At 40.2% G+C, this 27,447-nt stretch overlaps 1 protein-coding gene across 4 annotated transcripts in view; it reads left to right on the top strand.

Annotated features, from left to right (window-relative positions):
- Positions 1-27,447, top strand: part of mcu (mitochondrial calcium uniporter) — a 44,697-nt gene that overhangs the window by 13,903 nt on the left and 3,347 nt on the right. Inside the window, exons 1-9 of one of the 4 annotated variants that reach the window (XM_089012068.1) lie at positions 8,115-8,228; positions 9,201-9,321; positions 10,573-10,594; positions 21,102-21,165; positions 22,888-23,058; positions 23,457-23,561; positions 23,731-23,891; positions 24,894-25,097; positions 27,275-27,391. In XM_089012068.1, coding sequence (XP_088868194.1) covers positions 10,589-10,594; positions 21,102-21,165; positions 22,888-23,058; positions 23,457-23,561; positions 23,731-23,891; positions 24,894-25,097; positions 27,275-27,391 — 828 coding nt within the window. In that variant the 5' untranslated portion in view covers positions 8,115-8,228; positions 9,201-9,321; positions 10,573-10,588. Of the gene's footprint in view, positions 1-8,114; positions 8,229-9,200; positions 9,322-10,300; positions 10,595-21,101; positions 21,166-22,887; positions 23,059-23,456; positions 23,562-23,730; positions 23,892-24,893; positions 25,098-27,274; positions 27,392-27,447 lie in introns of those variants that run through there. The other 3 variants (XM_089012067.1, XM_089012066.1, XM_089012069.1) reach the window with 3 other exon arrangements.

The following is a 27,447-nucleotide window of genomic DNA, read 5'->3' as shown; positions in this document are numbered from 1 at the left end:
TTCTAATCATAAAAGAATAGGGTGATTATTTTATTGATAAATAAATTAAATTATTTAAAAAGTGAAAATGTCCATTCACAATGAGGATTTTTTTTTTCAAGATTGACAGTGCACAAACATAAATTATTATTCACTCACTGGATTGTTTAGTAATACAGTATGTCCGAAAACGTCTGTGTAAGCTCTCAGTCGTACAGGAGTGGTCCATCGATGAGAAGGTTTCTTCAACCGTCATCTGTACAATTTTGAAGGTTTCGGACGTTTCGCCTCCTATCCAAGAGGCTTCGTCAGCGAACTAAAGTCTGACTGGTCGTATCGGCCCTATTTATATATCCCTAATGTCCAGGCATGGCGGCGCCGGACACAGCTATGATAGGTCACTACTCTCAGGTTGGGGGGAGGAGATTGTTCCACTGATTGTTCCTACATTCCTACATTCCTGACTAACGACTGGCCTATTTCCCCCACTCCCACCGGTATCACCTCATCAGCATAACGAATGTTGCCTAACCTGTTTTGCCTAAGCAGGCTATTGTATGAACGATCCAAATTGAACCTCACCCCACCAGACCGGTTTAAAGAAGGATTTTGTTGTTTTATAAGAATAGCTTCTTTTACCCCCCTTTCAAACCATCTATGTTCTTTCGCTAAGATTTTAACCTCATTGTCGTCAAATGAGTGGTTGCTAGCTTTTAGGTGCAAATGTACTGCCGATTGAGGCCCACTTGTATTATCCCTGCAATGTTGATAAAGTCTTTTTTTGAGAATTTGTTGAGTGTCCCCAATGTACTGCTCTTTACAATTTTCATTCTTACAATGTATGGAATAAACTACATTACTTTGTTTTTCATTTGGTACCCTATCTTTTGGATGCACTAATTTTTGCCTTAACGTGTTTATCGGTTTGAAATAAGTTGGAATTTTATGTTGCCAAAGGACTCTTTGTAATTTTTCAGAAACTCCTGCAATGTAAGGGACTGCTACTCCTCTCCTTTTTATCTCCTTATATTATTATTATTAATAATAATAATAATAATAATAATAATAATAATAATAAATCGGCCCGGTAGTTGAGTGGTTAGCACAACGGCTGCACAGTGCAGAGGTCGCCGGTTCGCGTTCCGGTCCGGCCTCCCTGTGTGGAGTTTGCATGTTCTGCCCGGACCCGAGTGGGTTTTCTCCGGGTCCTCCGGTTTCCTCCCACACTCCAAAAACATGCATAGCAGGCAGATTGACCACTCCAAATTGTCCCTAGGTGTGAGTGTGAGAGTGATTGTTTGACATCTTTGTGTGCCCTGCGATTGGCTGGCAACCAATTCAGGGTGTCCCCCGCCTCATGCCCGTAGACAGACTAAAAATATCAGCCTGCCTGATTTGGGTATTTTAGATGCTATAAAACGTTTTTCTGATGTCAGTGGGAAACAAATAAAATGGTGCCGGTTGTCCTTCAAATGTAGTGTGTACAAACCTCATAGCACAGTAAGAATACTACAACTCAATTTAGTAACTGTCTTTCAAATGTGAAAAATATCCCTGATCAGTTAATAAATTTGCCTCAAGGAATATGGCGTTTACATACTATTTCGCAGATACTTGGAGGAGGAAATGGAAATAGATTAAAATAACATATGCACTGTGATTTATCAAGATTGCGTCTGTTTTTAATAAATTTTCATTGAAGGGGCAAAGTTAAAGAAATCAATATTTATTGAAAAATGGAATCACTTTCAACATTCAAAACACATTATTACATAACGAAATATTCAAGCTCAATAATACCTACTTGTGTTAAATTCCGCCAAATCATAGATGGTTTGTCCTGATGCGCGCTCAACAAACTCTCGACTGACGGCTGAGATAGGCTCCAGCACCCCCCTGCGGCCCTAATGAGGAATAATCGGTATGGAAAATGGATGGATGGATGGATGGATAATAATAAATCTGCCTTGTGTTTGCCGATGATTATTGCATGGTGTACCCCGGTAGTCGCCTGGAGGCAATCGGGATGTACTTCAGCATGACTGCCTCCCTGGTGATTATGAGTGGTATAGAAAATAGATTAATGGATGCTTTATTTTTTTTCAACGGGCTAGGAAACTTAATCAGCCGCTTCTCTGTTGGTCTTATACGGATCTCATGCAGTGCAGTTCGGGGACCACTGATTCAAGTATTGAGAGATACTGTAGATATCCGGATTATAAATAGGACATGTCTATATGATTATTGATTTCATGTATGCAGACGCCCATGAAGTATTGCTTACATGTTTGTCACAAGCTAAGTCAACAAGCAAAGGCCTAATTGGATATGTAAAATCAGATCCATTAAGATTGAGGGAGTGTTGAATGCGGATTTTATCCACTGTCCTTTTGTTGTATAAATGACATTGGCGATAAACCGTGACGGCATCAGTGGGTAATTGATGTTCAGGATGAGTGGTTTGTGCAAACATGTACCAAGCTGAAATTTTCTAGTTTACAGACCTCCTTCATCGCTGTGATAGAGTCCCCCCCCAGCCCAATCCCTCCTATTTTCCTCATTTGTGTGCCTCTCCCCCAAAGCCACACTTCTGCTTTTATTACTGCTGATCGTCATCTTTAATCAGTTGGCCAGAGGGGTTGTTGTTTGTGCCTTTTTTGTATGAAGTTAAACAAACTCCAGATTCCATGCAATGCTTTGAGATGTCCCGAGGTCTTTTCTAAATGGTTGCTGTCTTACCCCGTCTTCTTCATGTTGTGTTGATCTTAGGAGCGCTTGAAAGCATCATTTAAAAATCAACATCGAGCATCAAGAATTAAATTGCGTAAAAATCAATAAATAAAACATGGAAGCGGATTATATGGCTGCACCAAGTTAATTTTTTTGGTTTATTATTATTACAGCTAATTATAAAATGATTTAATGGCACATGGTCTGTTTTCATGAGATGTTCTTTTTGTTCTCCACACACCTGGGGATAAAGCCTTTTAAATTTATGTTTTCCATTCTGAATGAAAGCTCTCTGGAGCCTGCCCATTCATCGGCACCGTTGCGAGTGATGCAAAGCTGACAGCCTCCTCCGTACGCTCGTCTCCATGACCCCGATTGTATGTGCGCATGCATGAAAGATGTAATTACATTACACATCTGCGTGGGTGGGTGTTTGCATGTTTTTTCGGCAGTAACTTGTGAAGTCAGATTCTCATGATGTACCCATTTCCCCTTCTGTCCAGTTCATTTTGTTCTCACAGCTATGTGGTATTTCTTCCCTATTGTAACTTCCCAAGCATTGTCTGATTTTTACATGAAGAATAAATAAAATATCTCGCTGTACATCGTAAATAGTGGCCATTGTTGTACATCAGGCAGTAGCCAGTTAAATGATGTGTACTTTGTCCTCTTGAACAGATATACAACCTACCAACGTCTTAAAGATTCTTTTTTTTTTTCTGTCAGGAAAAAAAAACCTCGTAAAACCACTCTGTATATGTATATATATATGTATATGTATACTCTCTCTACTATAATACTCAGCAGAAAAGTTGTGGCACCTGTAAATCCGTCTTTTGCAGAGTTTTATGCTTTGATAAATGGAGCTGAGAGCAAAACCTGCTCAATATTTCAACAATGATTCCTTAACAATTCTGAATTTAAAAAACAAAGCAAAAGAGCGATCCGAGGGTCTTTTGAACTTAATTGTCTCTGTGTGCAAAAATGCACGCAAACTTGATTTGTGCAGTCATACCTATGTTGGATATGCCTTTATTAGTCTCACAGTGGAGAAATTTACATTTCACAGCAGCGAAGTGATGAAAGGAATGAAAGTAGAAAAACAAAATACATGAGCTGCTGGAAAGGCAGCCACTCTCGTGGCGCCGTCTTTAGGGTCAAAAGACAAAAAAAACTAAATAACAAATAATATGACAGCATGGAGACAATATGACAAAACAAAAACACAGAGAGACATTCATTATTCAGGACTTACTGTACCCTCTTTGTGATGACATGAAGCAGTTCTAGTACCCTCTTTGTTAAATAAAGCAGTTCCAGATGAAAGAGGAGAGGATCAAAGCGTCTCTTCACCAGTGGATCAGGGACATCATGGTGGAATGTGCACGTCGACTACAAGCTAAATGTTGAAAGCAAACACGCAGCTGTAGTGCTATGTGTAAACTAATCTTTTCTGAGCGTAACCAAAATTCCACCTGCAAATTGCTAAACATGTCTTTTTGCGATGTGGGAGTTTTTGGATTTTGTGTCACAACGTGAGAGCCTAATGAGCAATTTGCTGCTGTGAAATGTAAATTTCTCCACTGTGAGACTAATAAAGGCATATCCAATATCCAATCCAATATCCAATACCGTTACCATATTACTGATTCTCAATGAACTAATACAGGGCTGTCAAACTAATTTATGGAAGTTTCACCTTTCCTTGAAAGGCCGTTATGGCAGTGAAATTAAATTCACGTTTAATGGTTTCATCCTATTGTTGTACCCAACAAATTGATGAATTACTAGTTGTGAAGTCAGACATCTCATCTCATCTCATTTTCCGTACCGCTTATTCCTCATTAGGGTCGCGTCAGACATGTCAACTGTAATTTTTATTCAGTTGATCAAGTCAATATAAACAGGGTATAAATCTTATTGCATAATCTTAACATTATGTATACCACAAGACAAACAAAAGGATCGTGGATGTTGACACACATAATTTGCTTTCACGAGCCACATAAAATCATGTTTCGGTTTGGATCTGGCCCCCAGGCCTTGAATTTCACACCTGCGATCCAAAGATAGTCACAACAAGGAATCATGCCAACCCACCCTTGTCATCACCCCTATTTATGAGGGCCCAACACGACCTTTTGAGATGGACTTTTGAAATTCACACCGTACCCTAATCAATGCCTGGTACTCATTGAATTTGAACAAAGAAACAGACCAGAAGAGTAATAAAGTAAGTAGGGTATGTTGTGCTTGCTGAGAGAGTGACAAATTACATTACAAAGGCTTCCTGTCTCATTTAAAGTTAATGCACTTAATTAGAAGGCCAATGTGACTGATCAGCTGTTTTTCTTCCTAAAGAGCAAGAGGTCTTTTTGCTGTTGAGGCTGTAAAAACTTTGAACGAGAGAAAACAAAGTAGCCAACTATGCTCAATAAGTAAAAGTTTTGCCAGATCTTCACAAGAGGCTCTGCAAATGCAAATGTGAATAAAATGCTTGCTTTTCGAAAAGATTGGTTAATTACTTTTCATTTGAATGGAAATTCGACTTATCGCGAACGAGTTGAGTCTTTCAAAGCCCTTTGGCTTCCTCTCCTGGAGCTCCTGCTTGTCATTAGTGAACTTCCAGGGAAGCCCCCCATGATTAGATCAATTCTCCTCTGCTCCAAATGTCTTCATTGGCTCGGGGTCACTCAGCAGCCTCACGGGCTCTTTAATGTGCATGGATAGCCATTGTATTTTTCTGGACTCTGTGCTTAATGTGTCGGAAATGTAATTTTTCTGCTCCTTTCCCAACTCTTTCCTGTCTTTGTTTGCCCCTCTATAGCCAGGGAATGTCTTACCCCCTGCCATCTTTCCCCTTCTTCAGCAAGCTAACTGCTTTTACCTTTCAAGTGAGAAGATAGCGAATGATCAACTAAAAGATAAGAGCGTGACAGATGGCTGCATAAAAAGCACATAATTTATTGCGCAAGTAATCATTCTACTTTGTTCATTGTCACTAGGACCTTTTGTAATAATGTTGAAATATAAAGCTGCACACGAATAGCAAACAATTTTCAGAATTTAATATTGGACATTCTACCCAAATATGGAGAAGAGGACATGAAATGGTTAAAAATAGCGATCTTGCACTCTTGTCTCATGAGCCATCCTTTTACCAGATGTTTGGTTGCTCTTTGTGATCACTTAACTTGGAAATGTTTTTATTCTTGTTCATTTTTCTGCAAAGACCCTCAGCAGCTTCTACAACGACTGGACTGATATGATCTATAATAGATGTTGCGCTCCGTTATTTGTTTGACACTTATGGCGTGTTCTCTGGAACCCCTTTTCCATTGTGTGGCACGGTTAAGTTCAACTCACCGCTGTTAGGAATGGTAAATCTTGATCTGGTTTCCATCCCGACATTCCATGCCCATTCACATTGGAATGTTAGTGTTTATTTGTAATGAGACAAACTGCGTGTGTGGTTCTGCGCATGCATGCGTTTGTGTGTGAGTTTGTGCGTGTATTTTACATGTCATAGTTTTCTCTTGTCACGAGACAGAGACATGTTTTGTGCGTGTATGGATTGCTGTATGATTCCACTTGTTCTGTTATAGCGCAGGTAGGTATCCCGAGAGAACAGCTGCTGTCTTCTGTGACAATAAAATCTCCGGAAATAGATTGGGCCTCCCTTTCATGGTCCACACGCCTGATGGTACATATGGGTCACAGTTGATTCTGCACCTCTGAAGAAAGCAGGCAATTTTGTTTGATTGCACTGCTTGAATCACAGTGACATTCTTGTTAACGAGTTGTCCATTCACCGGAATACAGTGCAAGATAATCGTATGTCTTGTTCATAGACATTGTTAGTAGTCTGTCTATCATTTTGATTGTCGGTTAACTTTTAAGACAATTTTGTAACCCAAGTAACCCAAATAGAACTGCACGGTGCCTCAATTTTTTTATGATAGTAGTGCAGCGTGTTCTACCGGAGATAAATTCCTTGTATGTTCGACATACTTGGCAATAATGATGATTCTGATTCAGATTTTTTAGAAGTAACCTCTGATTTTTATTACTTTGCTTGAATCGCAGTGACATTCTTATGTTAATAGTAATGCCCTGCAAGAGATTCTCATGTTCGCAGACACTGTTTTCAGTCCCCAGAAGTTTGAAGAACACAGTTTGAAAACACACCCTGCCTGAGGGTTGAACCGGTATGCCTGACCTAAAATAGATAAGCAAGAGGCAATAATCCTGGAGCAACAGTCGATCATAGTACCAAGGTCCGCTGCTTATCTTAATGGTAAATTCTTGTCCTGTATTGTCTTTGGAACTGGGAGTGTGATCAAGCATTGAATTGCCTCACCCAAGCCAAACAAAGTTGCTGTAGTTCACTTTGCAAATTCTGCTACACATTTGTGATGAATAATAAAAAGTATTTCATTAACCGGCTATTACATAGTTCTTGCTTGCAGTTGATGGAAAGGTAAACGGTCATCGATTCTCAATTCTGAATTTGTAAGGCTAGGTTTCTTGTTCAGTATTAATGGTAAATGTATGCCGTAGATTCAAATGTATGTGTCTACTTTTATTTTTCTGCGGAGCTCTGCAACTATTAATTATTTCCGCCAAGTCTTACTCTACTCACTCCTGCCTACATTTTTGCAGTTTCTATTGATATGGATTTTCTTTGTAAATGCCCTTCTATTTAGTTTTAAAATGTAGTTTTGTTTGGCATCTTGTAATTTTCATTATTTTAATAAAGCTTAAAGGACAACCGACATCAGTTTTTTGTTTCCTAACTGACGTCAGAAAAACGTTTCATAGCATCTAAAATACCCAAAACACGCAGTATATTTTTAGTCAAATGCAAAACACCAATAAAAAGGACTTAAAGTGTCCAAAATCAAGAAAAAAAATGAACCCGGAAGTGGCCAGTTTCAGAAGGTCCTGCCTCCTTGTTCGAGATGTCACCCCAAGACGTCTTCCCTTGCTGGAGAATCAAAACAATGGCTTCAGATTCAGAGAATACGCTTTCTTGTTACTCATCCTGTTATGAATATGATTCAAATAGTTAATGCTGTGTCTTTCATTGAGTTTGGTAACTAAGAGTGTTCCATGTGATAACTGACCCATCTTAATTCTAAGAATGAATAATGGGAATACACACAAATGGGTTGTTGGATAAAATCAGACTTGTGCAACTACATGATGTGGGAGCAAATCATTGCAGTTTGTGAAGAAGACGAAATCAAACAGCATCCACTTTCCCCAATTCATTATTTCAATCCTCTTTTTAAGACGCTATTGGAAACCCTTTTGGTGTTTAACTATGCTACGTCACAATCACTTTATTTTCAGTTTGAACTGCCGATGACATTCCCTCATTTATTTTGTTGTCGTCTCTTTAGCAGGAGATACTGTCTGCGCCATTCACGCACCAGACTGTCAGGAGAGCACATGGCCTCCGGTCAGCAGCCCACTCCACACTCTTCACTCAGCCTACCACTGCCCTGTCCCCACAGGTTAGTATTTTGTGTTTTATTTATCTGAATTTTAATACCAAAAATTGGAAATATAACAATTCACAGAGTATCGATATTACCAACCCTCTTCTGAGCCACATCGTGTAGGACACCAATTCCTACAGTTGTATCAATATTTTCAAATACTTGAACTAGATTTCCTTTTTCGAGGAATGTTTCTTCCTGCTGTACCTTAAACAATCTTTTGTAAAAAGTGTCTGTTTTGACAACTTTTGAATCATTGTTTCTATAATCCCTTCGGTTTACAAGTGCCACTTAGCACTCCAGCTCTTTTGATTAATCTCAAAGATGTACCTGTAGGTTTCATTTGAGGCCGATTTCATAAGGAGGCATGAAACAGGTCAAAATGTCTTTGTGACAAGAAAAAACTTTCTTTATGACTGTTTGCGACCTTGAATGAACCTTACGTTCGCAAACACTCCATCTTTTAATATTTACTGTGATGTGGTCGAACTGCATCCATGTTAATACTCTCAAATGTCCATTAAGATACAATTTGTTTGCGTTGCTGCCAAAATGTATGTTTACTTGCTACATCATTTTTATTTGCCAACTCAGTTTGGTTGGGTACTTTATCCATTATGGTATTTCATGCTTATAACTCATTCATAACTCTCCCATCAACATTGCAAGAGCTTGGAAGGAGAAAAAAAAACAGGCCCAGAGGCATCCATTTCCTATGCTGCTCCGAAAGCTCTTGCCAGTGCCTGGAGCCTGGTGCGGTTGGCAAAAAGTGGTCAGCTTGTCAGTCAATCGTAGGGTAATTGGGTGTGGGACATGGAGTAAGAATTGATTCCATATTTTTGGAAGCAATGGCATAGCTACTATTCGCTTCCATGAAAACTGTCGACTGATAAATTATTGTGTCTTATTTGTTCTGTCCGTCTTGCTCAGTGGTTGTGTTTTCAAATCATGTCATTCTCATTTGATTTTTCTTTTTATATTTTTCAGTTCGGAATGTTTGCCTTGCTATGGCTTGTTGTAGAAGGTGGACCAATCAGCAAAGCTGAAATATCTAACCTGTATTTGAAGGTCATTTCACTTTGCCGTCCTCAGTTCCGAGCTCAGCCAGGTATACAAGTTGAGCTCTATTGTTTTCACCTTTTATGCCCCCATTCCTCCCGCTCTATTCCATCATCATCATTCTTCTCCATCACTCACTCCATTCCTGCAGCATCGGCACTTCTCTTCCCTTGGCAAAGGCCGAGCCTACCAATCCATCCATGTGTTGCTGCTTGACGTGCATCAATTTTGCTGCAGCTTCTTAGGAGACTTACCAGTTGATGGTTCTATGCACACGCATGTACCGAATGAATCATATGCCAACCTCTTGACCTCCCCAGTTCTGGGGTGGATGAAGTGAAAGCTAAACGAGGAAGTATTTTTCTCCAGCAAAGCTAATTCTCTTTTTGTGTCCTAATTCCAACTCGAGATGTCATTGAAAAAAGAAATGCTATTTTAGAAGTCATAAAAGATGGTGCATGGATTGGGCGGTGGTGGTGCTGCGGCACACATAGCTCTTGTCTAGGGGGTCTTTAAGTATTTCATATTATTAGGAAATAGACACATATGTTCCCCAAACTTTGTCAGGGGTGTATCATTGTTCAGAGTTCAAACTTGAAGCGATAAATTGCACAGAGGAACATGGGAATCGATGATTCACGAGAGAAATTAAGATAACTTAATCCATGGTTGAGTAAGCAGGAAAACACTTGATGGCTTAGAAGTCGACAGTGGCCTGTAAAGCTGAGATGCCCTTATGGCATCTTCTTCTTGTGTGTGTATATACGTGTGTGCTTGTGTGTACCTTTGTGTATGTTACTAATTTCATTCGTATCTGCTGAGCTCTGTTTACATTTTCCAGCCGTGGGTTGCAATGTGAACACATTAGGTGTGAATACTGTACAAGACTTGACTCTATTTAGAGAAAAAAAAAGTATTAAAAACCAGTTCCACGGAGCTTGAATGCATCTTAGTCAAAGAAATATCCTGTCACTTTTACTTTGTAAAAAAAGAAAAAAAGATCTCAAATCCTATATTCATTGTTTTGTTTTGTTTTCTTGTTTTTGTTAAATCATTTCCTTGGATGGGCCTCCTCATAATTTTCATCTCTGTTTAATAAGGATTCTACGTGTAACTTGTCATTTTTGTGTAATGTGTTTTGCATATTGCTGGCCTGTGCTGTTGTGACTTGATCTTTTGAGAAATTGCAACCTTCATTGAAAAAAAAGCAAACCCCCCAAAAAATGAACAAAACATATTTTCTTTGAACGTTAAATCACCCATTTCTGCCTTTGATACCTTTCTATTTTTCCCTCCCTAGATTTTGCAAATTGACCATGTTGGTAAGTTAAGTTATTTTAGATCTTAACTTGTTGTTCGCATCTTTAGATTCTCTAGTTTAACCCATTTTCACTGCTGTTTTCAATTTAATCCCTCTTTCATGTACCAATGGATTAAGTAACCACATGCATTATTGGCTAAATTGCTTTTATTTAACATAGATACACGATTTAATCCATAACACGAATTCAACACTTTCTTGACATTATGAACGCAAATTATTTATAGGCAAGTCTAGGTACAGTAATTGCTGTAACCACTTTTTAGCAGTGTGTTTTTGACGGACAAGTCAGGCTCCCAGGTGCTCTGAAAGTTAATTGCGAATGTGATCCGGTGGCTAAAAATTATATTGTGTACAAAAATGGCGGCCAAGATTATGGACAGTAAACCTCAGCATGACATGACATCGGTGGCATAGCATTGCTACAAAGTATTTTTTCAGCTGCAGAACAACATTCTGAATGCTTAATTTCTAATTTGTTTCATGTCAATTTTTTTGTGGTAAATGCTGAAGCAAAAAGTATTTAAATATATCACAGGCACTCCAGGTCCACTCACTGACTCACATAGATTTAAGTGAAAGTGGGACAGTGTCTATAAATGTATAATTTCTGCTACCTGCAGGGCTTCAAGAATGGATGCAGCAGTCAAATAAGCAGACGGTTAAATTTTCAGACCGCAAAAGTGTCTCGGGCGGTATCTCATTGTACCTTTGTCTATGAGTGTGACACATTGGTTCTACCTCTGTCAGCTGTCAAAACAGGGACAAACACAGCACACAGACCGCACAAGGGGACGCAAGGAGGATTGATAATACGAATAAAGTCAACTGAGATTAGTGCTGGATCCAATTCCATAGCTCAAGGAAGACTATTATTAAATTTGTCCTTTTCCTCTAATCTCAATTCAGTGTGTCCTCCATTGTTGCCTTTTGATGTGCCCGAAATGACACCGTGCCCTCAAATTTAGCAAGTAAATCTCCATAATCCGCAGAACATAGTCATTGTCGTCATATCTCACTGCCCAAGTATTTCCATTGACTATATTATTATGCAGCGCCACATTTCCTCCTGACTCGTCTTTTTGATTCTTGGCTTCCATGAGCAATCAAGCCTTAGATGCCATTTTTCTTTGCTCAGCTTTGGGAACCGACACCGTACAGTTCCCCCCCCCCCCCCCTTATTTTACGCCCCACCCATGAGCAAGCAGCTTAAATTGTATCCATTCTTAATTTGAGTGAATCATATTTCTTTGTTGGCACTGTATCAAAAAGTCAATAACATTGGCCTGAATGATGGATCACTGCCATGCGTGTATCTTTTAAAATAAATGAGACATGCACAGCCATCTCCTCAGTATCTGGTCAAGCACATGTCACTTAATGAGAGCACTTCATGCTGCTCTCATTAATGCAATGCCACGTCCATGTGAAATGGTGCAAAGTATAGCTCGGACCCACTTACTGACACAGCCGAGAAGACAGAGTACAGCAATTCCACGGAGTCCGATTTTGAGGTGTCGCTCACTCTCTTGCTCTCTCTCTCTCTCTCTCTCTCTCTCTCTCTCTCTCTCTCTCTCTCTCTCTCTCTCTCTCTCTCTCTCTGTCTCTGTCTCTCTGTATCTCTCTCTGTCTCTGTCTCTGTCTCTCTCTGTCTCTTCATTGAGCACAGGGTGATGATGTAATCAGGCATCTACTGAAGCTGATTGTTTGCTAAACTTTCGAGTTGCCTTATCTTGCATGAAGGATCTGTGCAATAACAGAAAGGCCTTCTTCAGTGAGTCTGAGTCATTGCTAAGGCATTCTGTGTCATAGGAACACGTCTGTCATGAGGACGAATACAGTCAACATTCCTCAAAAGGAATACTCCCATGCTCCACTTCATAAATAGCCGCTGCGGCCTCTTGAGAAATTCATTGCCTTAACTGGGATGCTGTAGTCTGCCCAATCACCCTTACACATACAACACATGTAGGCACATTGCCCCACACGCAGTTACGCTACAAAAGTTTGATTGGTGAAATTTACAACACCATGTTAAGATAATGTAATTTATTCAAAAATAAACTTGGAAGAAATGTGGGTCATACTTCTCTTTCCATAGTGTTGTTCAAACATGTACCATATACATTTGCTTCAAAATGTCAAACGATTCCCAGTTCTCCGAATAGCATCTGTTTCATGCTTTTGTCAGAATCCTCTCTTTTTTTTGGGTGGATCTCATGCCCTATGGCCAAATCATGCTCCACAGACTAGGGGGCCAACCACTAGCCCGACTTGATTTAGAGTGGCAAGATCTTGGTGGCATACTCCTGTTGTCATTTGGTCATCCACTCTTCTGCCTCACTTGGTTTCATGAGTGATCACAGTGGCCGGCTGCTAATTTCTGTTTGTGGCAGCAGCGCTTTGAGTGTGGTAAGCAAGCCAAGCGCATTTGATCACCAATTTTTTTTTCTGGTGCACATGGACACATCTAGCCCCCGCCCTTCCGCATCTGACACAGAAAAAAATGACGATAAACTAATGCTAATGTGGATTTTAATAACAGCCATTATGTTATGGACTCCCCCCCCCCAAATCCCAAAATGAATAATTTACAGTTGTATTTTTTTCATGCCTGCTCCCTCACACCCAGAGGGGGACCAGATTTGGGAGACTATCCAAAATCTTACCCTTTTTGTACCCCCCCCCCCCCCCCCGAAAGTCTTTATGTGTTGCCTCAAGATGCTCCATTCGAATAATTCGGTGTTCACAGAAGCATTCTGCTCCAAGCAGGGAACGGTCAACATGAAGTGTTTGAGCAGTACTCAACATCTGACGATTCAGTTAGTCACAATCCAGGTCAAAACGTATAGATTACATTTTAGTACAATGACCATATTATAGTCCTGAATAAATCAAGTGAGCAGAAAAGTTAGAAGTGTTCTCTTCTTATGCTCCTGTTAATGGCGAGATGGAGGAATTAAGGATGCAGAGTAGGACTGAAATAGTGCTTACTCAGCGGCATTGATCGTGATTCAAGGTGGTTTCTGTGCAAACTCGGCGGGTCTTTTAGAAATTAGGAACCCAGTTTATGGATTAGCAAGCGTATGCAATGTCTTTGGCCAGACAGGGTTGCGTATGTCTTTGAAAAATCAGCCATGTTTGAAGGAAGGCAAAGAAAGGTAAAAGAGGGGGAGTGGCTACTTCGTCCACGCTTTATAGTTGCTTGGAAAAGGGCTGAGTATTGCGTGACTCGCAATTATCACGGACGCGAGCAGCAAATGCCATCTGCTATATGAATGATCAAAAAGGGTCATACCATGCCTATAAAATGAACACCTGCTCCCACACACTTCCATATTGTGTAAGCGCATCCTTCAGGCAAGCACGGTTTTCCATTCCTAGGCTGCTCTGCTCTCGGAAAGTGCTGCCTCGCAATTGGTACAAATTCTTGAAAGAGTATCCCACAACAGCGCGGCAGTTTCAATGTTTAGGCACGGAAACCTGCTTGTCGTTCAATATTGCAACAGATTCTCATGTTGTCAGTCCCAGAACGTTGTAGAGAAGTCACGTGAGGTGGGTGGCTAAATGTTAAGGTGGATTATGCAAAGCATGAGCAAGCATTAATTATTCGAATGTACCCAAGGTCAGAAAGATAGAATAAAAAAAAAATGAATTATATATATCAAACCTCTAAAGATGGAGGACACTGATTTGCTGTGGCGACCCCTTGAAGGGAAAAGCCGAAAGGAAAAGAAGATATATCATTCATAGTCATATCTTCATTGCAGTGGGAAAATTATATTGTTATCAGTTTTACCTCTTTGACCTGCTGTGCTTTGTAACAGTTTTTGCAGCGTCTGAGTGGAGATTATGAAATACGGTGGTGTTCAGGAACTCGACCGGATTGTATCATTATCGGTCAATTGGCTCTCAGTGCTATTTCCAGTGATGCCGAAAATAAGTGCTGTGTTCTTTACTAACATTCTATCGATAGGAAATAACAGGGGCGGTTACATACTGTATAACACATGAAATATTTCATGAATGACTTTGGGAAATCATCCACATTATCTGGGTTGTAACTGCACACATGGATGGATGCAGCCATTGTGCAGATAAATGACAGAGTGCTGCACATTCCTGGAAGGGCATCATGAAATGGAAATTATGTCAGCAGCATAATTCTTCCATGCTGCTGTATCACCTTCACTCAATTCACCCAATGTTTATTTTTTTTTGCTGCCTGGGGTGTTCTGGGGGGAAAAGATGTTGAACTGCTTTTTCATTTTGTATTCAGTTCAGCCCAAATAACGCCAAAACCTTTGGTCACAATATACATCATTTTTCAGGTGCGTGGTGGGTTCATTGTGAAAAGGGCTCCCCCAAGAATTATAATTGCATGATGGACATTTCCCCACAACGTACACTCATTTGATACAACATATCATAATAAGAATCAGAAAGCCTTTAATAGTCCCACAATCTACAGCAGCAAAATTGAAAGGGGTAGAGGGGTCAAAAGATAAAACAAAGTATTCTATGAACACAAGAAAATGTCAGGAGACTAAAATGTACAACTGCACAAAACAATCATAAAAAGAATTATACATAGTGCAAATTATATAAATACAGTATAAAAAGCATATTTGATATAGGTAACTTTATTGACTTGACATAATGTGAGTGTGCTATTTAAAATGTGTGCGTCCAGGGTTTTTGTTTTTTTTACATACTGCAAAATTGTAATCGACTAAGGTCTGACAGTCTGATACCAGGCATATGTCAGGATTATGTCTTTAATAAATGTTTATTATTCGTCATATTTATATGTTCAAATGGGATGTTTTCAAATGTTGCTGAAAATGAAAACAGCACTTTGGTCTCACATCAGTCTAATACTAATGGTTCACATAATTATTCATTCATTCGAACAGGGGTCGGGAATCTTTTTGACTAAGAGAGCCATAAAATTAAAATACTATTTAGAAATATTTTTTTCAGTGACAGCCACACGCGTACACACACGCACGTGATTTCAACAAAATGATATATTATTTAAAATAACTTTGTGATAATACTCACCATTAATATGAATAGTTTTCCGTTCCTCATGATTGGTAAAAAGAATCGAGCCAAACGATCAGAATGAAAGTTAACTTGCCAGATCCATTGGCGAAGCTACTGCTAGCTAGCCTGCACACTGCTCATTAGCTTGCACGCTTGCTTTCTGCTGTCTCTCACAGAAGTATATTGATGCTAACGTTAGCATGGGGCTTATCAAAGTGCCACTGATATTCAACTGTTTCATTCATGGTATTGTTTCATTGAAAATTAGAATCACAGCAGAACTTTGTCTCTCCACAAAGGCGAATCCTCCATTTTATCATCCATATTTAAAAGGGGGCGTTTACCTGTTTCGTCATCAATCAAAATCGCGTTTTCCGCCAGCTGCCGTCCAAACAGGAAATGAACAGAGAAAAAGTGAGAATATGTATTTAGTATTATCGGCGAGCCAGATGCAATTATCAAAAGAGCCATATATGGCTCGCTAGCCATAGGTTCCTGACACCTGAACTACAATTTACCTAGATAACCGACTTAGGAAAAAAATATGAAACTCCTCAAATATTTCAGTTGTTTTTCCTCCTGTTATTGCACATTAATCAAAGTGGAAACTGTACACTAAAAATTACATTTGCAATGATTGCGCAGAATGTATTCTGATGACCTACAATTTCACAACAGCTGGAGAGGACACCGTAATGCAGTGTGAGGTAAAATGCTGTGCAGATGAGCAGGGAGAAATGTTGAGACCAGCATATCAGGATCAGTGAAAGCGAGACAGGGAGAGGAGGGGGACAACGAGGGGCAACCCCCAGTTTCAAGACGAGGAATTCCGTTACTGCAGTGATCAGCAACCTACGCCATCCCTCTCCCCTCCTCCCTGCCCGTTTCGATTGCTGATGCTTCCTCTTACACTACTCCTCCAAACCCACCAAGCCTCCACACGCAAAGTAAAGAGGAGTCACATTTGAGACGCAGTTGGTGTGTGTGTGTGTGATGATGATGTGTGTGTGTGTCTGCTGCAGGGCACTATGTATGCAGCAGCACATGGCTTAAAACGCGAGCACACTAGTGACTCTCACCGTTTTACTCCAGCTATCAACTCCCATCTATCACTCCCCTGCCACTGCTCCATTTATCTTCTCATATTCCATCCATGCCTTTCAGATCATCTGTCAATCCTCATGCTTGTGCTCAGTGACTGTCTTTATCCCGCTCTTTTATTCGCATGACATTGATTCCAAGGTTGTTGTGCTATTGACTGCAGCTGCTCTCTTGAATATTTCACGCAACATCTCAGTGGCTGCATGCCGGGGGAGTGCAAGGGCCAGTGGGAGGGGGGTGTGTGCTGAGAATGGTAAGGGGGTGGTGGTGGTTGGTTTGCTTTGCTCAAACGTCCTGCAATCGCTGCTGTCAAACAGGCTGGTGAACAGACGGATGGACAAACACACACGCCACCTGCAAATACACATGGATATGTCACCACAGATGGGCGCACACGCACACCCGCTTGCACACACGTCGGAATTATATTTGCGTATGTTCGGGATGCCATCCATCCATCCATCCATCCATCCATCCATCCATCTTCTGCCGCTTATCCGGGGTCGGGTTGCGGGGGCAGCAGCTTCAGTTCGGGATGCCACTCTGTTTCATTCTTTCCTTGGAGCTTTAAAGTCGGTAAATGAGCACACACACCACTGCGTGCAGCAATTGAAAACCTTCTCCAATGCCCCTCAGTTTGTCATGTTATCAGCAGCCTAATCACTGTTTGGGCTCCCATGATCCCATGGGACAGCAATCAGTGCAGGATACACATTGTGTATGTGCTTGCTTGTGTGTGGCCTTTCAGCTGTCTCAATCTTCTTCTTTTCCTTTCGGCTTTTCCCTTCAAGGGGTCGCCACAGCAAATCAGTGTCCTCCATAAATAAATAAATAATAAATACATAAATAAAAGCAGGTTTAAATATGTACTTTAAAAATGAGCAGGCCATGCAGTTCATATTGCCAAAAGTCGATTTTTTGGGGGGCCTTTTTGGAGGTCATAAACAGAGAGGTGACAATGTGAAGAGACAAATGGTGCTGAGAGAGTAAGCCTGCCATCATCAAGGTGTGTTTGCTTGCCTAGAATTAGACCGATTACCCATTTTAATGACATTAGATCCCTAACAATATACATCTCAGCTGTCTGTTTACACCGCAATCACGATTTCAGAGCATATCTGATACCGTGCGGGTTTCTTTTTTTAATTGTATTTATTTGTTTATTTTGTGATATCAACTGGGACATATGGAGGTAGGAAGTGTGGAATTGTATCTCTCAAACAAGATGGCATATGATTGGCTATTTGTGTGTGTGTGTGTGTGTGTGTGTGTGTGTGTGTGTGTGTGTGTGTGTGTGTGTGTGTGTGTGTGTGTGTGTGTGTGTGTGTGTGTGTGTGTGTGTGTGTGTGTGTGTGTGTGTGTGTGTGTGGTTGACTGGCAACCAGTTCAGGCCGCACCCTGTCACTCGCTCAGAAGTCAGCTGGGAAGGACTCCCTCTCCCCTGTGTCACTGAATGAGTGATAGAAAATAGACAAGAGTTCAGATGGGACTTAGCCACCTTGGTTCATCTGCTCCACTCACGACTGTCAGTGCCTTTACAGTTCTTAGTTGGGTTTGTGTCAACGAACTGACTAAAAAGCTCAGTTTCTCTTTGGATTAAGCAACCGTGGGGAGGACATGATTGACAATCAGACACGCACGTATAAAAACGAGATATTTAATCAGCAACAGCTCGCTGCCTTGCATAAGTGTGGGTACAGCAGGTAGTGCCATCTCCAGTTGTTTGTAATCTGACAATTAAGAGAAACAACCAGCAAATTCACATTTTATGCAACGACTTGAATAGGTTCACTAAGCATCTATATCTGTACTATGTTGTTGTTGTTGTTTTTGTTGAGAAATCCACATCCCAGAACTGTCAGTGTACGGTCATGAATATAATCTTTCATTCTTGTTATTTTTGTTCAGTATGATTCAAGAAGCACATTTGACATCTCTACCCTTCGAGGTCCACTGGATACTGTGCACAATATTCATAGCTTGTTCGAACTAAAATACTCTCATGGCACAGCGGTTTTGTTATTGCGTGAACATTGTACAGATTGTTCCTAGATCCATTGTATATGCAACCGTATGACTGATTATGTTTACAGATTGTGGCTTCAGGAGCACAATTTAGCAGTTGTGGTGCTGCGATTGTTCGTGCAGGATTTGAAACATTTGAAAAATGTACCACCCCTGCCGTTGTTAGCTATAAATTCACTGCTTCATCATCACCCGGCTCGACATGGATAGAAGAAGGTGTAACAGCTCATTTAATGCCTTAAAAGGCTTGATTGCTGCTCAGCAGAAAAGAGCGTGAGCTGTGCTGAGGGAAAAAAGAGGGGGATAAAGGGGTTTCCCCAAGCTGTGTTCAACTGCAGCCCCCTCCTCCCTCCAGTTTCTGAGCAGCATGTTGAGACTGCCTTCTTTGTCACCCGCTGCAGTGTTTTTCTCTCTGTAGTATTATAGACACTGGTTTATGTAAAAAATGTGAGACAATGGATTAAAAACTCAATAAAATGAATGATGTAATTCATTGGTTATGTTCTGATATGATGGACATTCATAGAAATTCACTTGCAAATGCATTTGCATTTGCATTCTCTAAAGTGGTCAATAGTACATATGGAAGATATACAATTAAATCAACCATCCGTGCAATCTATACCCTGCTTGCCCTTATTTGGGTTGCAGGCAAATTGGAGTTTTTCGCAGCTGAGCCCGGTCAAGAGACGGACGGGGTACACCGTCACCAATCAATTGCAGAGCAGAGTCGCAAATTGTACTAACACCATATAACAAGTATTTTTGCTTTTTATGAAGCAAATGTTTATTATACAGTGATACCTCAGTTTACGAACTTAATTGGTTCCCAGAAAGTGTGTGTAAGGCGAAAAGTTCATCTGCCAAACATTTATTTCCCATAAGAAATCATTAAAAAATGAGAATAATCCGATCCCAGGTCCCCATAAAACATAATTTTCTAGTACATAAGTCTTAAAACTACTTAAAATATACAGTAAAGTCTCGTTATATCGATATCGGATATATCGATAGTCCCGGTTATATCGATACTATTTCTATGCACGCACGGAGAAAATTACATGCAAACAGGGTCGGATATATCGATAGTCCCGGTTATATCGATATTTTTTCGGACTCCCTTGAATATCGATATAACGAGACTTTACTGTACATTATATTATGTATAATAAACGTGCTATTGGATTGTAATTAAATAAATAAACTGTACAGTATAATAAAGTTGTTTTATTTACCTTTGTGATGGCCGTTGATGTAGTTGCCTCTTGATGATATCTGAGTGAAGTTGCTGTGCTTTCTCGGCGATAATGCCCTCACTCACACCGTCCCCTGCTAACTGCTTTTCATTAATGCATATCAACAGATGTTTTTCAACCTCTTCTATTGACTGAGACCGTTGCTGAGACAACACAGAAGCACCCTTAGCCACACGTAGCAATGGTCGTCTACGCATACTGGTATTGGGACGCCAAGTCACACAAACGCACACCTCGTTCGTGTTTTTCAGTGATCTCCTTCTTCTGCTCGACCGTAATTTTCTTTTGTGTCCTCTTCGGCTTAACACTAGCCTGTGCTGGGGTCTTTTTCGCTCCCATAAAGGCAAAAGTACTCCACTTGATAGCAAACCACGTCTGCACTCAAGGGGGGTGTGGAAAACTAGTCCGCCAGCTGTGTGGTTTGGTTCGTCCGCCGAAAACTAGTTCGTATGCCAAGATTATATTCTCGCAAATTTAATGTTCGTAAGGCGAAATGTTCGTTAGCTAAAGTGTTCGTAATCCGAGGTATCACTGCATTTATACCAGCCCAAATTAACAAGACGTTGCTATAGTAACTTGCCATCTGCTCTAATCAGAGCCCTGATTCGCACCAAACAAGCACACTGAGACCGCTCATTCAAGTGGGGCTCTTGGTTTGGTTTATTTCTGTCTCTTAGCTGCATGTCTCTGTCTGTGTGTAAAATGGAGGTACTGGTACTCCTTTGTCTACCTGCCCCCACAGCCTCCTTTATACATTTTGAAATTATTTGAGACATCTCAACCAAATGTCTGTGACCTCACCTACAACATTTATTGGTATTATCAGGGGCATAATGGGATCGACGTTGAATGCGCTGATACATAATCATCTGCAGGGTTGTGGGTTTTATCCCAACACAAATATTGTCCAGGTAGGTTTTCGTCATGTGCTTTTTACTGGGCAACTTTTTGTCAATTGCTGAAGATGCTACTGTGAACTATTTCTGTTTCCGTGTCAAGCAGACAACCAAAGGGTTATCCTCAATGTGAAGTTGCAGCAAGTAGCCTAACATGCCACTTTTTTCTCCTTTCCTGTAGATTTGGAGGGCCTCCCCTTCATGGCATGGCCAGAGAATGTTATGTACCCCGGCTTCCTCAGAGGGTAAGTTCCCCTACTCTGTTTTCATTCTCCTTTGTGTCTCATACGCTGTTTATTGTCGCACATACGGTCTGAGGATGAACCCAGAGGTGCGGCAAAAAGCTTCTTTTTGGTAGAGTGTAATCCACATGTCATTTTAGATGCTGCCTTTAACTAAATTGAGCAATGATTCCCACATAGCAGCTCACTCTCGTGATGGAATCTCTTAGGATAGCTTCTTCTCTGTGTTCGGGGCAATTGTATGGAGAAATAGGAGCATTGAAAAGTTAGATGATGAGAATCTATTGATTTTATATGAAAGCAAGAGCTGTGGGATTGTGGGATGGGAGATACCCTCGATTATGATGGCTGCACAGGGGAAGATAAAGTCAGCCACCGGAAGTGGAGAGAAGGGGGAAAATGTGTGGGCACAGCTCTGTGTATTTAGTGACGATCCTGATTAGCTCGATCCACCCGGTGTCGCGTGTGCCAGACGATGATATGCTGATTCACTGCAGTGGTCTCGAGCAGGAGGCAGAGGTTACTGTGGCAGCTTGGATTTGCTCCCCTGTGGAATTCCTTTGGATTCATTGCTTCTGTTAAGACCCACTCATGAGTTAAGTGGCTCCTACAGGATCAAGAAGACATACTGGTGATGTTACCATGATCAAAATTTGAGAAATGATTAACCTTGCAACCGCAAGGTTAAGATTTTCCCTTTTCAATGTGGAAATTTGAAATAAATGATGCATCATTTTTAGCTTCATGCAATTGTTAGTCCAGTCATGCGGGCATTATTGAGAGGTCTTTCAGCCGATCCATGGGAATACAAAATCTCAATAGTTGGCATCAGTAAATTGACATAACTGCTCTGAAAGGCCATGGTCAGCGTTATTACAATATATTGATCTTCCAGGCTTGGCATTTCAAGGGGGGCTTAGTTGGATAAAAACATCTTTTTGACTGAACTGATGCCTATTCTTTAATTTTGACATTTTTTTGTTCAGATTTCTTTGTCACCATGAGTCATGTTTTATTTATCTTATGCAATATTTGTGTAACTCACCCCCTAAATGCCTTCCCGAAAGTTAATGTCAGGATGAGCAAATGTGGGACTCTGCTATGATAGGTCCCTGCTCTCAGGTTGGGGGAGCAGAGGATTATTCCCTGAGGATACACTGATTACTTTTATTGTCCTGGCTTATTGTGGGGTCTACGACAGGCCTGATTGCCCTATTTGCTCTGGTATCACCTCAACAGCATAATTATGTGGCCTAAGAAGTCTGTTGTAAGAACGGTCCAAATTAAACCTCACCCCCCATGGCAATTTAGTGAAGGATTTTGCTGTTTTATGAAAATAGCTTATTTTACTCCCTTTTCAAACCATCTGTTTTCTTTCGCAATGATTTTAACCTCACGGTCACATATAGGTGAGTCTGGCGTGCAATATACCCTAAAATAGGAAGTATCGGAAATGCAGGTTTTTCCATTTTACTTTGATGACAGTTACAGGTCAAAATCAATCTTGCAAGTGATTGTCAAAATTTAATTTTAAGCAGATTCCTTACTTACAGACAGTGTAGGTGTACCAGACATGTTTCGGACACCTACCTTGCGAGAAATCTCTTAACATTTTTCAATTCATTTAAATTGGTCAGTTAGCTACAGCGAAACCCAGTGAATGCTTGGGAATGTCTTGAATCTTAAAAAATATATGCTTGTCTTTGTCCCCCAACCTCCACACAGAGGTGACGGTAGTGTACCAGAATGGGCTGCCAGTCATCTCGGTCAGTTTGCCATCCAGGCGAGAACGCTGTCAGTTCACCCTAAAGCCTTTGAGTGATTGTGTGGGAGTTTTCCTACAACAACTGCAAGCAGAGGACAGAGGCATCGATCGAGTAGCCATCTACTCCACGGGTACTCTTTACTACTTTTTTGCTCTCTTACACGCGCACACGCACACTCACACTGTATGCACCCCTTCTCGTTGATTACACTTATACTTGGCCTTTCATGCTTTTAAGTGTATTTTGGATGCCGTTAAGTGTTCCTGCTACTGCGGCTTAGCAACAGGATTTAATCCTTTCATATGTGCCACGAAGTGATTTTGCACCACTTGGATTCTTCATTATACCAGAACAATTGGCGCTCGGAGTCTTCTCTGAGCACGGGAGTGCTTCTGATCTCCCAGTCGTGATAATCAGAGTGAAAAGAGGCCGATGGTCAAGAGTGCTGGAGGGGGTGTGGAGTGGTTTACCAGCATCACTCGCATTGCTTCATTTTACACCATGTTTCTCTTTTGTATTCTTCCACAGATGGAGCCAGGGTTGCCTCCTCTACAGGCATTGACATCCTGTTATTGGATGATTTCAAGCTGGTCATCAACGACACCGCCCACCTTGTCCGGCCACCGAGAAGAGGTGCGGCCGTCCATTTCATGATTATTTTTGTTACAGCTTCAACTGTTGTTAAAGCGCGATATACATCAATATGTATTGTATTGTATTGTATTGTATTGTATTGTATTGTATTAATTCCTATGAGTTAAAGAAGAAACAATTGATTGTTATTTATTCATCTTATCGTCAGAGTTGCTGCCCCATGAAGAAACAGAAAGGCTGAATGACGTCAAGTTCTTGGTGCAGCAGCTTTATACCACTCTGCGCATTGAGGAGCATCAACTCAGCAAAGAGCGCGAGCTTATTGGACGACTTGAGGACCTCAATTCTCAGCTCCGTCCACTTGAAAAGGTCAGACCTTCTTTACATGAACAATTGGAGAGGGGTGTAGCGGGAAGCATCTCAAGTTGAGCCCCAGAGCCTAAAAAAAAATCTGTGTTCGTTACGTGGCGAATGCAACGGACATCTCAACAAAAACACAAAACACATGATCCTTAGCTTTTTAATTCATGTATTATCGTCAACTAATTCTGAGAGAGCACAGTTGCTCATTATTATTTTTTTTAGTTGTTTAAAACCCTTTTGATACTGACTGTACAAAGGACTACCGCCATCAATGTTTACTTGTAGAAAATAAAGGAGAGTATGTTTCTTCCCAAATTTGCTGTCGGTACATGTTAGTACCCAATTCTTCCAATATCTAGTGACATTTTTCGTTTGTCAACAAAAGATTGCCTCAAAATTACTCCAGGTCAGTGCAAATTACTTTACTAGGTTTTATATTGTTTATTTGTTCCTAACTATCCATAAAAATGGTTTCCTATGTTTGTATTCTGATGTATAAACTCTTCCTCGATGGTTTTATCTATAAAACATTTAGAAATGCGAGATTTTCAGATTTTATTTACGATCAATATTTTTCAATATTGTAAAAAATAACCATTATTTCAGCATTTGTTGATTGATATACCTTCTTTAGAAGGCAGTAAAATGATTCAGCCTAACATTTCTTCCAAAAATCAAAATTTCAAATTATGGTATCGAAAGGGTTAAAATAATTGTTTCCCTGGGAATGCGTATGTCAGCAGTTCCTGCATGTGTTGAGTGCTTGATTAATGATGAACCGTCCTGTTCATTATTATGTGAACCAGGCTCTACGGTGAATGTGAATATTCGCAGAATATCTGAGAAAGTTAGGGTCGACTGATGGCCAAATTGTCGTGAAATTGTCTAATATGCATTTTTGCCGGCTGGCGGGGTTACATACTGATCATGTGATTAATCCTGAGATTCTCTTTAAATGTTGACCTGTTGGACCCATTGTGTTTCTCCTACCACTTGTTTCACATTTAGGTGAAGCATGAGCTTAGTCGGAAAGCGGAGCGACGCACTACCTGGGTGCTGTGGGGCGGCATGGCCTACATGGCCACCCAGTTTGGCATCCTGGCCAGACTGACCTGGTGGGAGTACTCCTGGGATATCATGGAGCCTGTCACCTATTTCATCACATATGGCACAGCCATGGCCATGTATGCATATTTTGTACTCACACGCCAGGTAAGAAAATTGACGAACGGGTTCCAAATTGAAGTGAACATCTGGGTTTTGAACTGGAAAACTGATTATATCTCATTCAGAGGACACAAGGGCTCTTGAATTCTTTGATGAACATAAAACCAATGTGAATCATCTCTGGCCTTTGCCATGACTTGTTGTCTTCCCGTAATTACATCCATTTTAGGCTCTATAATCAGTTGGAAGTTTAGATTGCAGTCGAAAAACGTATCCTGTGACATTGCGAGTTTTGAAAGGCGCTTATAAATGAAATGTATTATTAATAGTATTATTATTAGTATTATTATTATCATTTGCTATCTATTAACTCCGGCTGGCTAGCTGTCTATCTGGCTGGCTAGCTAGATAGCTATCTATCTATCTATCTATCTATCTATCTATCTATCTATCACTATCTAGCTGGCTGGCTATCTAGCTAGGTATCTGTTGGCTAACAATTGCTTAGCTAGCAAGCTTTCTCTCTATTTGAGTTACTTCCAGGTTGAGTGAACGCTGGCGCATGTGGCTGCCGCTGCTCACCTGCAGAAAAACTTGAGTGACCTTGAGAGATTTGAAATGCGCTTATGAATGCAATTTATTATTATTATTATTATTATTATTATTATTATTATTATTATTATTATTATTATTATTATTATTATTATTATCAGTTGGAAGAATGACTTAAATTGCTTTTTTAATCGATTTCAAACATTTATGCTTTCCTCTTCAGAACTATTTGAAACATATTCATAACTCGATGAGTAACAAGAAAGCATCTTCGAATCTGAACTCTCTGAAGCCATTGTTTTGATTCTGGAGCAAGGCAGTTTGTGAAGGAGTATCCTGGTGTGATGTCACGAACAAGGGGGCGGGACTTTCTGAATCTCCCCAGTTTCTAGCTCATTTGTGGCAGTTTTGGGACACTTCAAGTCATTTTTATTGGTGCTTTGCATTTGACAGCCTGCATGTTTTGGGTATTTAAATGCTATAAAACGTTTTTCTGATGTCCGTTAGGAAACAAAAAAATGGTGTCGGTTGTCCTTTAAAACAGGTGTTGTCACTAATATATCAGAACAAATAGGTACATTTGACTTCCATTGAGTTGGTGATTTCTGTCATATATCCATAAATATTGGCTGAGATATTTTCTTTAACTTCTAATATTTTTTTCTTAATATAGCACCAACATTACACAAAAAAGGAAAATCCAACCTTTAATTCACATGCATTTCTTCAATGAGAAAACACCACATTAACAACTGATTCATACCGTCAACATATAAGTTTTCCCATATTTTATACACTTTTTTAAAATATTTTCAAATAATGTACAGGGTACCACAACTTTTATACAGGATTTTTTAAATTATTATTATTATTATTGTGAACCGATCTTACAAATGACCATTTTGGCTCAAATCCAGTTCGTCTCAAATACTGGCAGCCAAAGACAATGCTGCCGCTGATCACTACTATTGTCACGGCAAACCAGCAAAAGTAATCCACAATCGTATATATCCTTACGGTCGGATAGATAAAAGCATAACCTACACATATGCGGTAACCTGTCTGCATTTCCACCTGTGGTGGCAATTTTTTATCATTTAAAAAAATGTACGCCGTACTACAACTTTTATACAAGAATTGTAATCATTTATAAGGGCAGCTATGAGCCAAGGTTGACAGGTATGCTGATTACTTGACAACAAATCATATGTTCCACAGCTATCTTTAATGTTCATACTAAAACTCCTTTTGGCAACAAAACGGCACATAATCTTATTTACTTTCATCTTGTCTCATTATATGTTTGCATATAATTGCAATGCAAATCCTCTGTGCCAGGGTCATACTATTCATTCATTTTCATTAATTATACTGACACTTGGAAAATGTTTGTCTTGTTTACCTATCACATGCAAAAATAACCACTTCATAAAACTGGTAAATAAAGTACCAAATAAACATTAACTTTGAAGGTTCAGCATTCTTGGTCACATTGGACAAAATGTCCCTTTTGCTGATGAAATTAAATTTCTAAACGTGTTGCGTGTTGCGTTCAACTCACTTCAGGCTATTTCGATAACCGTAATCTGAACTGGCACGGATAGGATCACAAACAAAGTCTGCTGAACTGGTGCTTACAAAATGTGGTTGTGTCTCTTTGTCACCTGCAGGAGTACGTGTACCCCGACGCCAGGGACCGACAGTATCTACTCTTCCTCCACAAGGGGGTGAAAAGAACACACTTTGACATTGAGAAGTATAACAAGCTCAAAGAGGATATTTATGAGGTATGATTAGTCATCAAAATCTTTTCATGCTAGTATTTGCTACACATAACAGAGGA

The sequence above is a fragment of the Hippocampus bargibanti genome, linkage group LG13 (genome assembly GCF_051943395.1).
Source record: "Hippocampus bargibanti isolate YZ-2025 linkage group LG13, ASM5194339v1, whole genome shotgun sequence".
In the NCBI taxonomy this organism is placed as follows: Eukaryota; Metazoa; Chordata; class Actinopteri; order Syngnathiformes; family Syngnathidae; genus Hippocampus; species Hippocampus bargibanti.
Note: the sequence above shows the minus strand (reverse complement) of the source record. Positions and strands in the feature narration are given on the sequence as shown.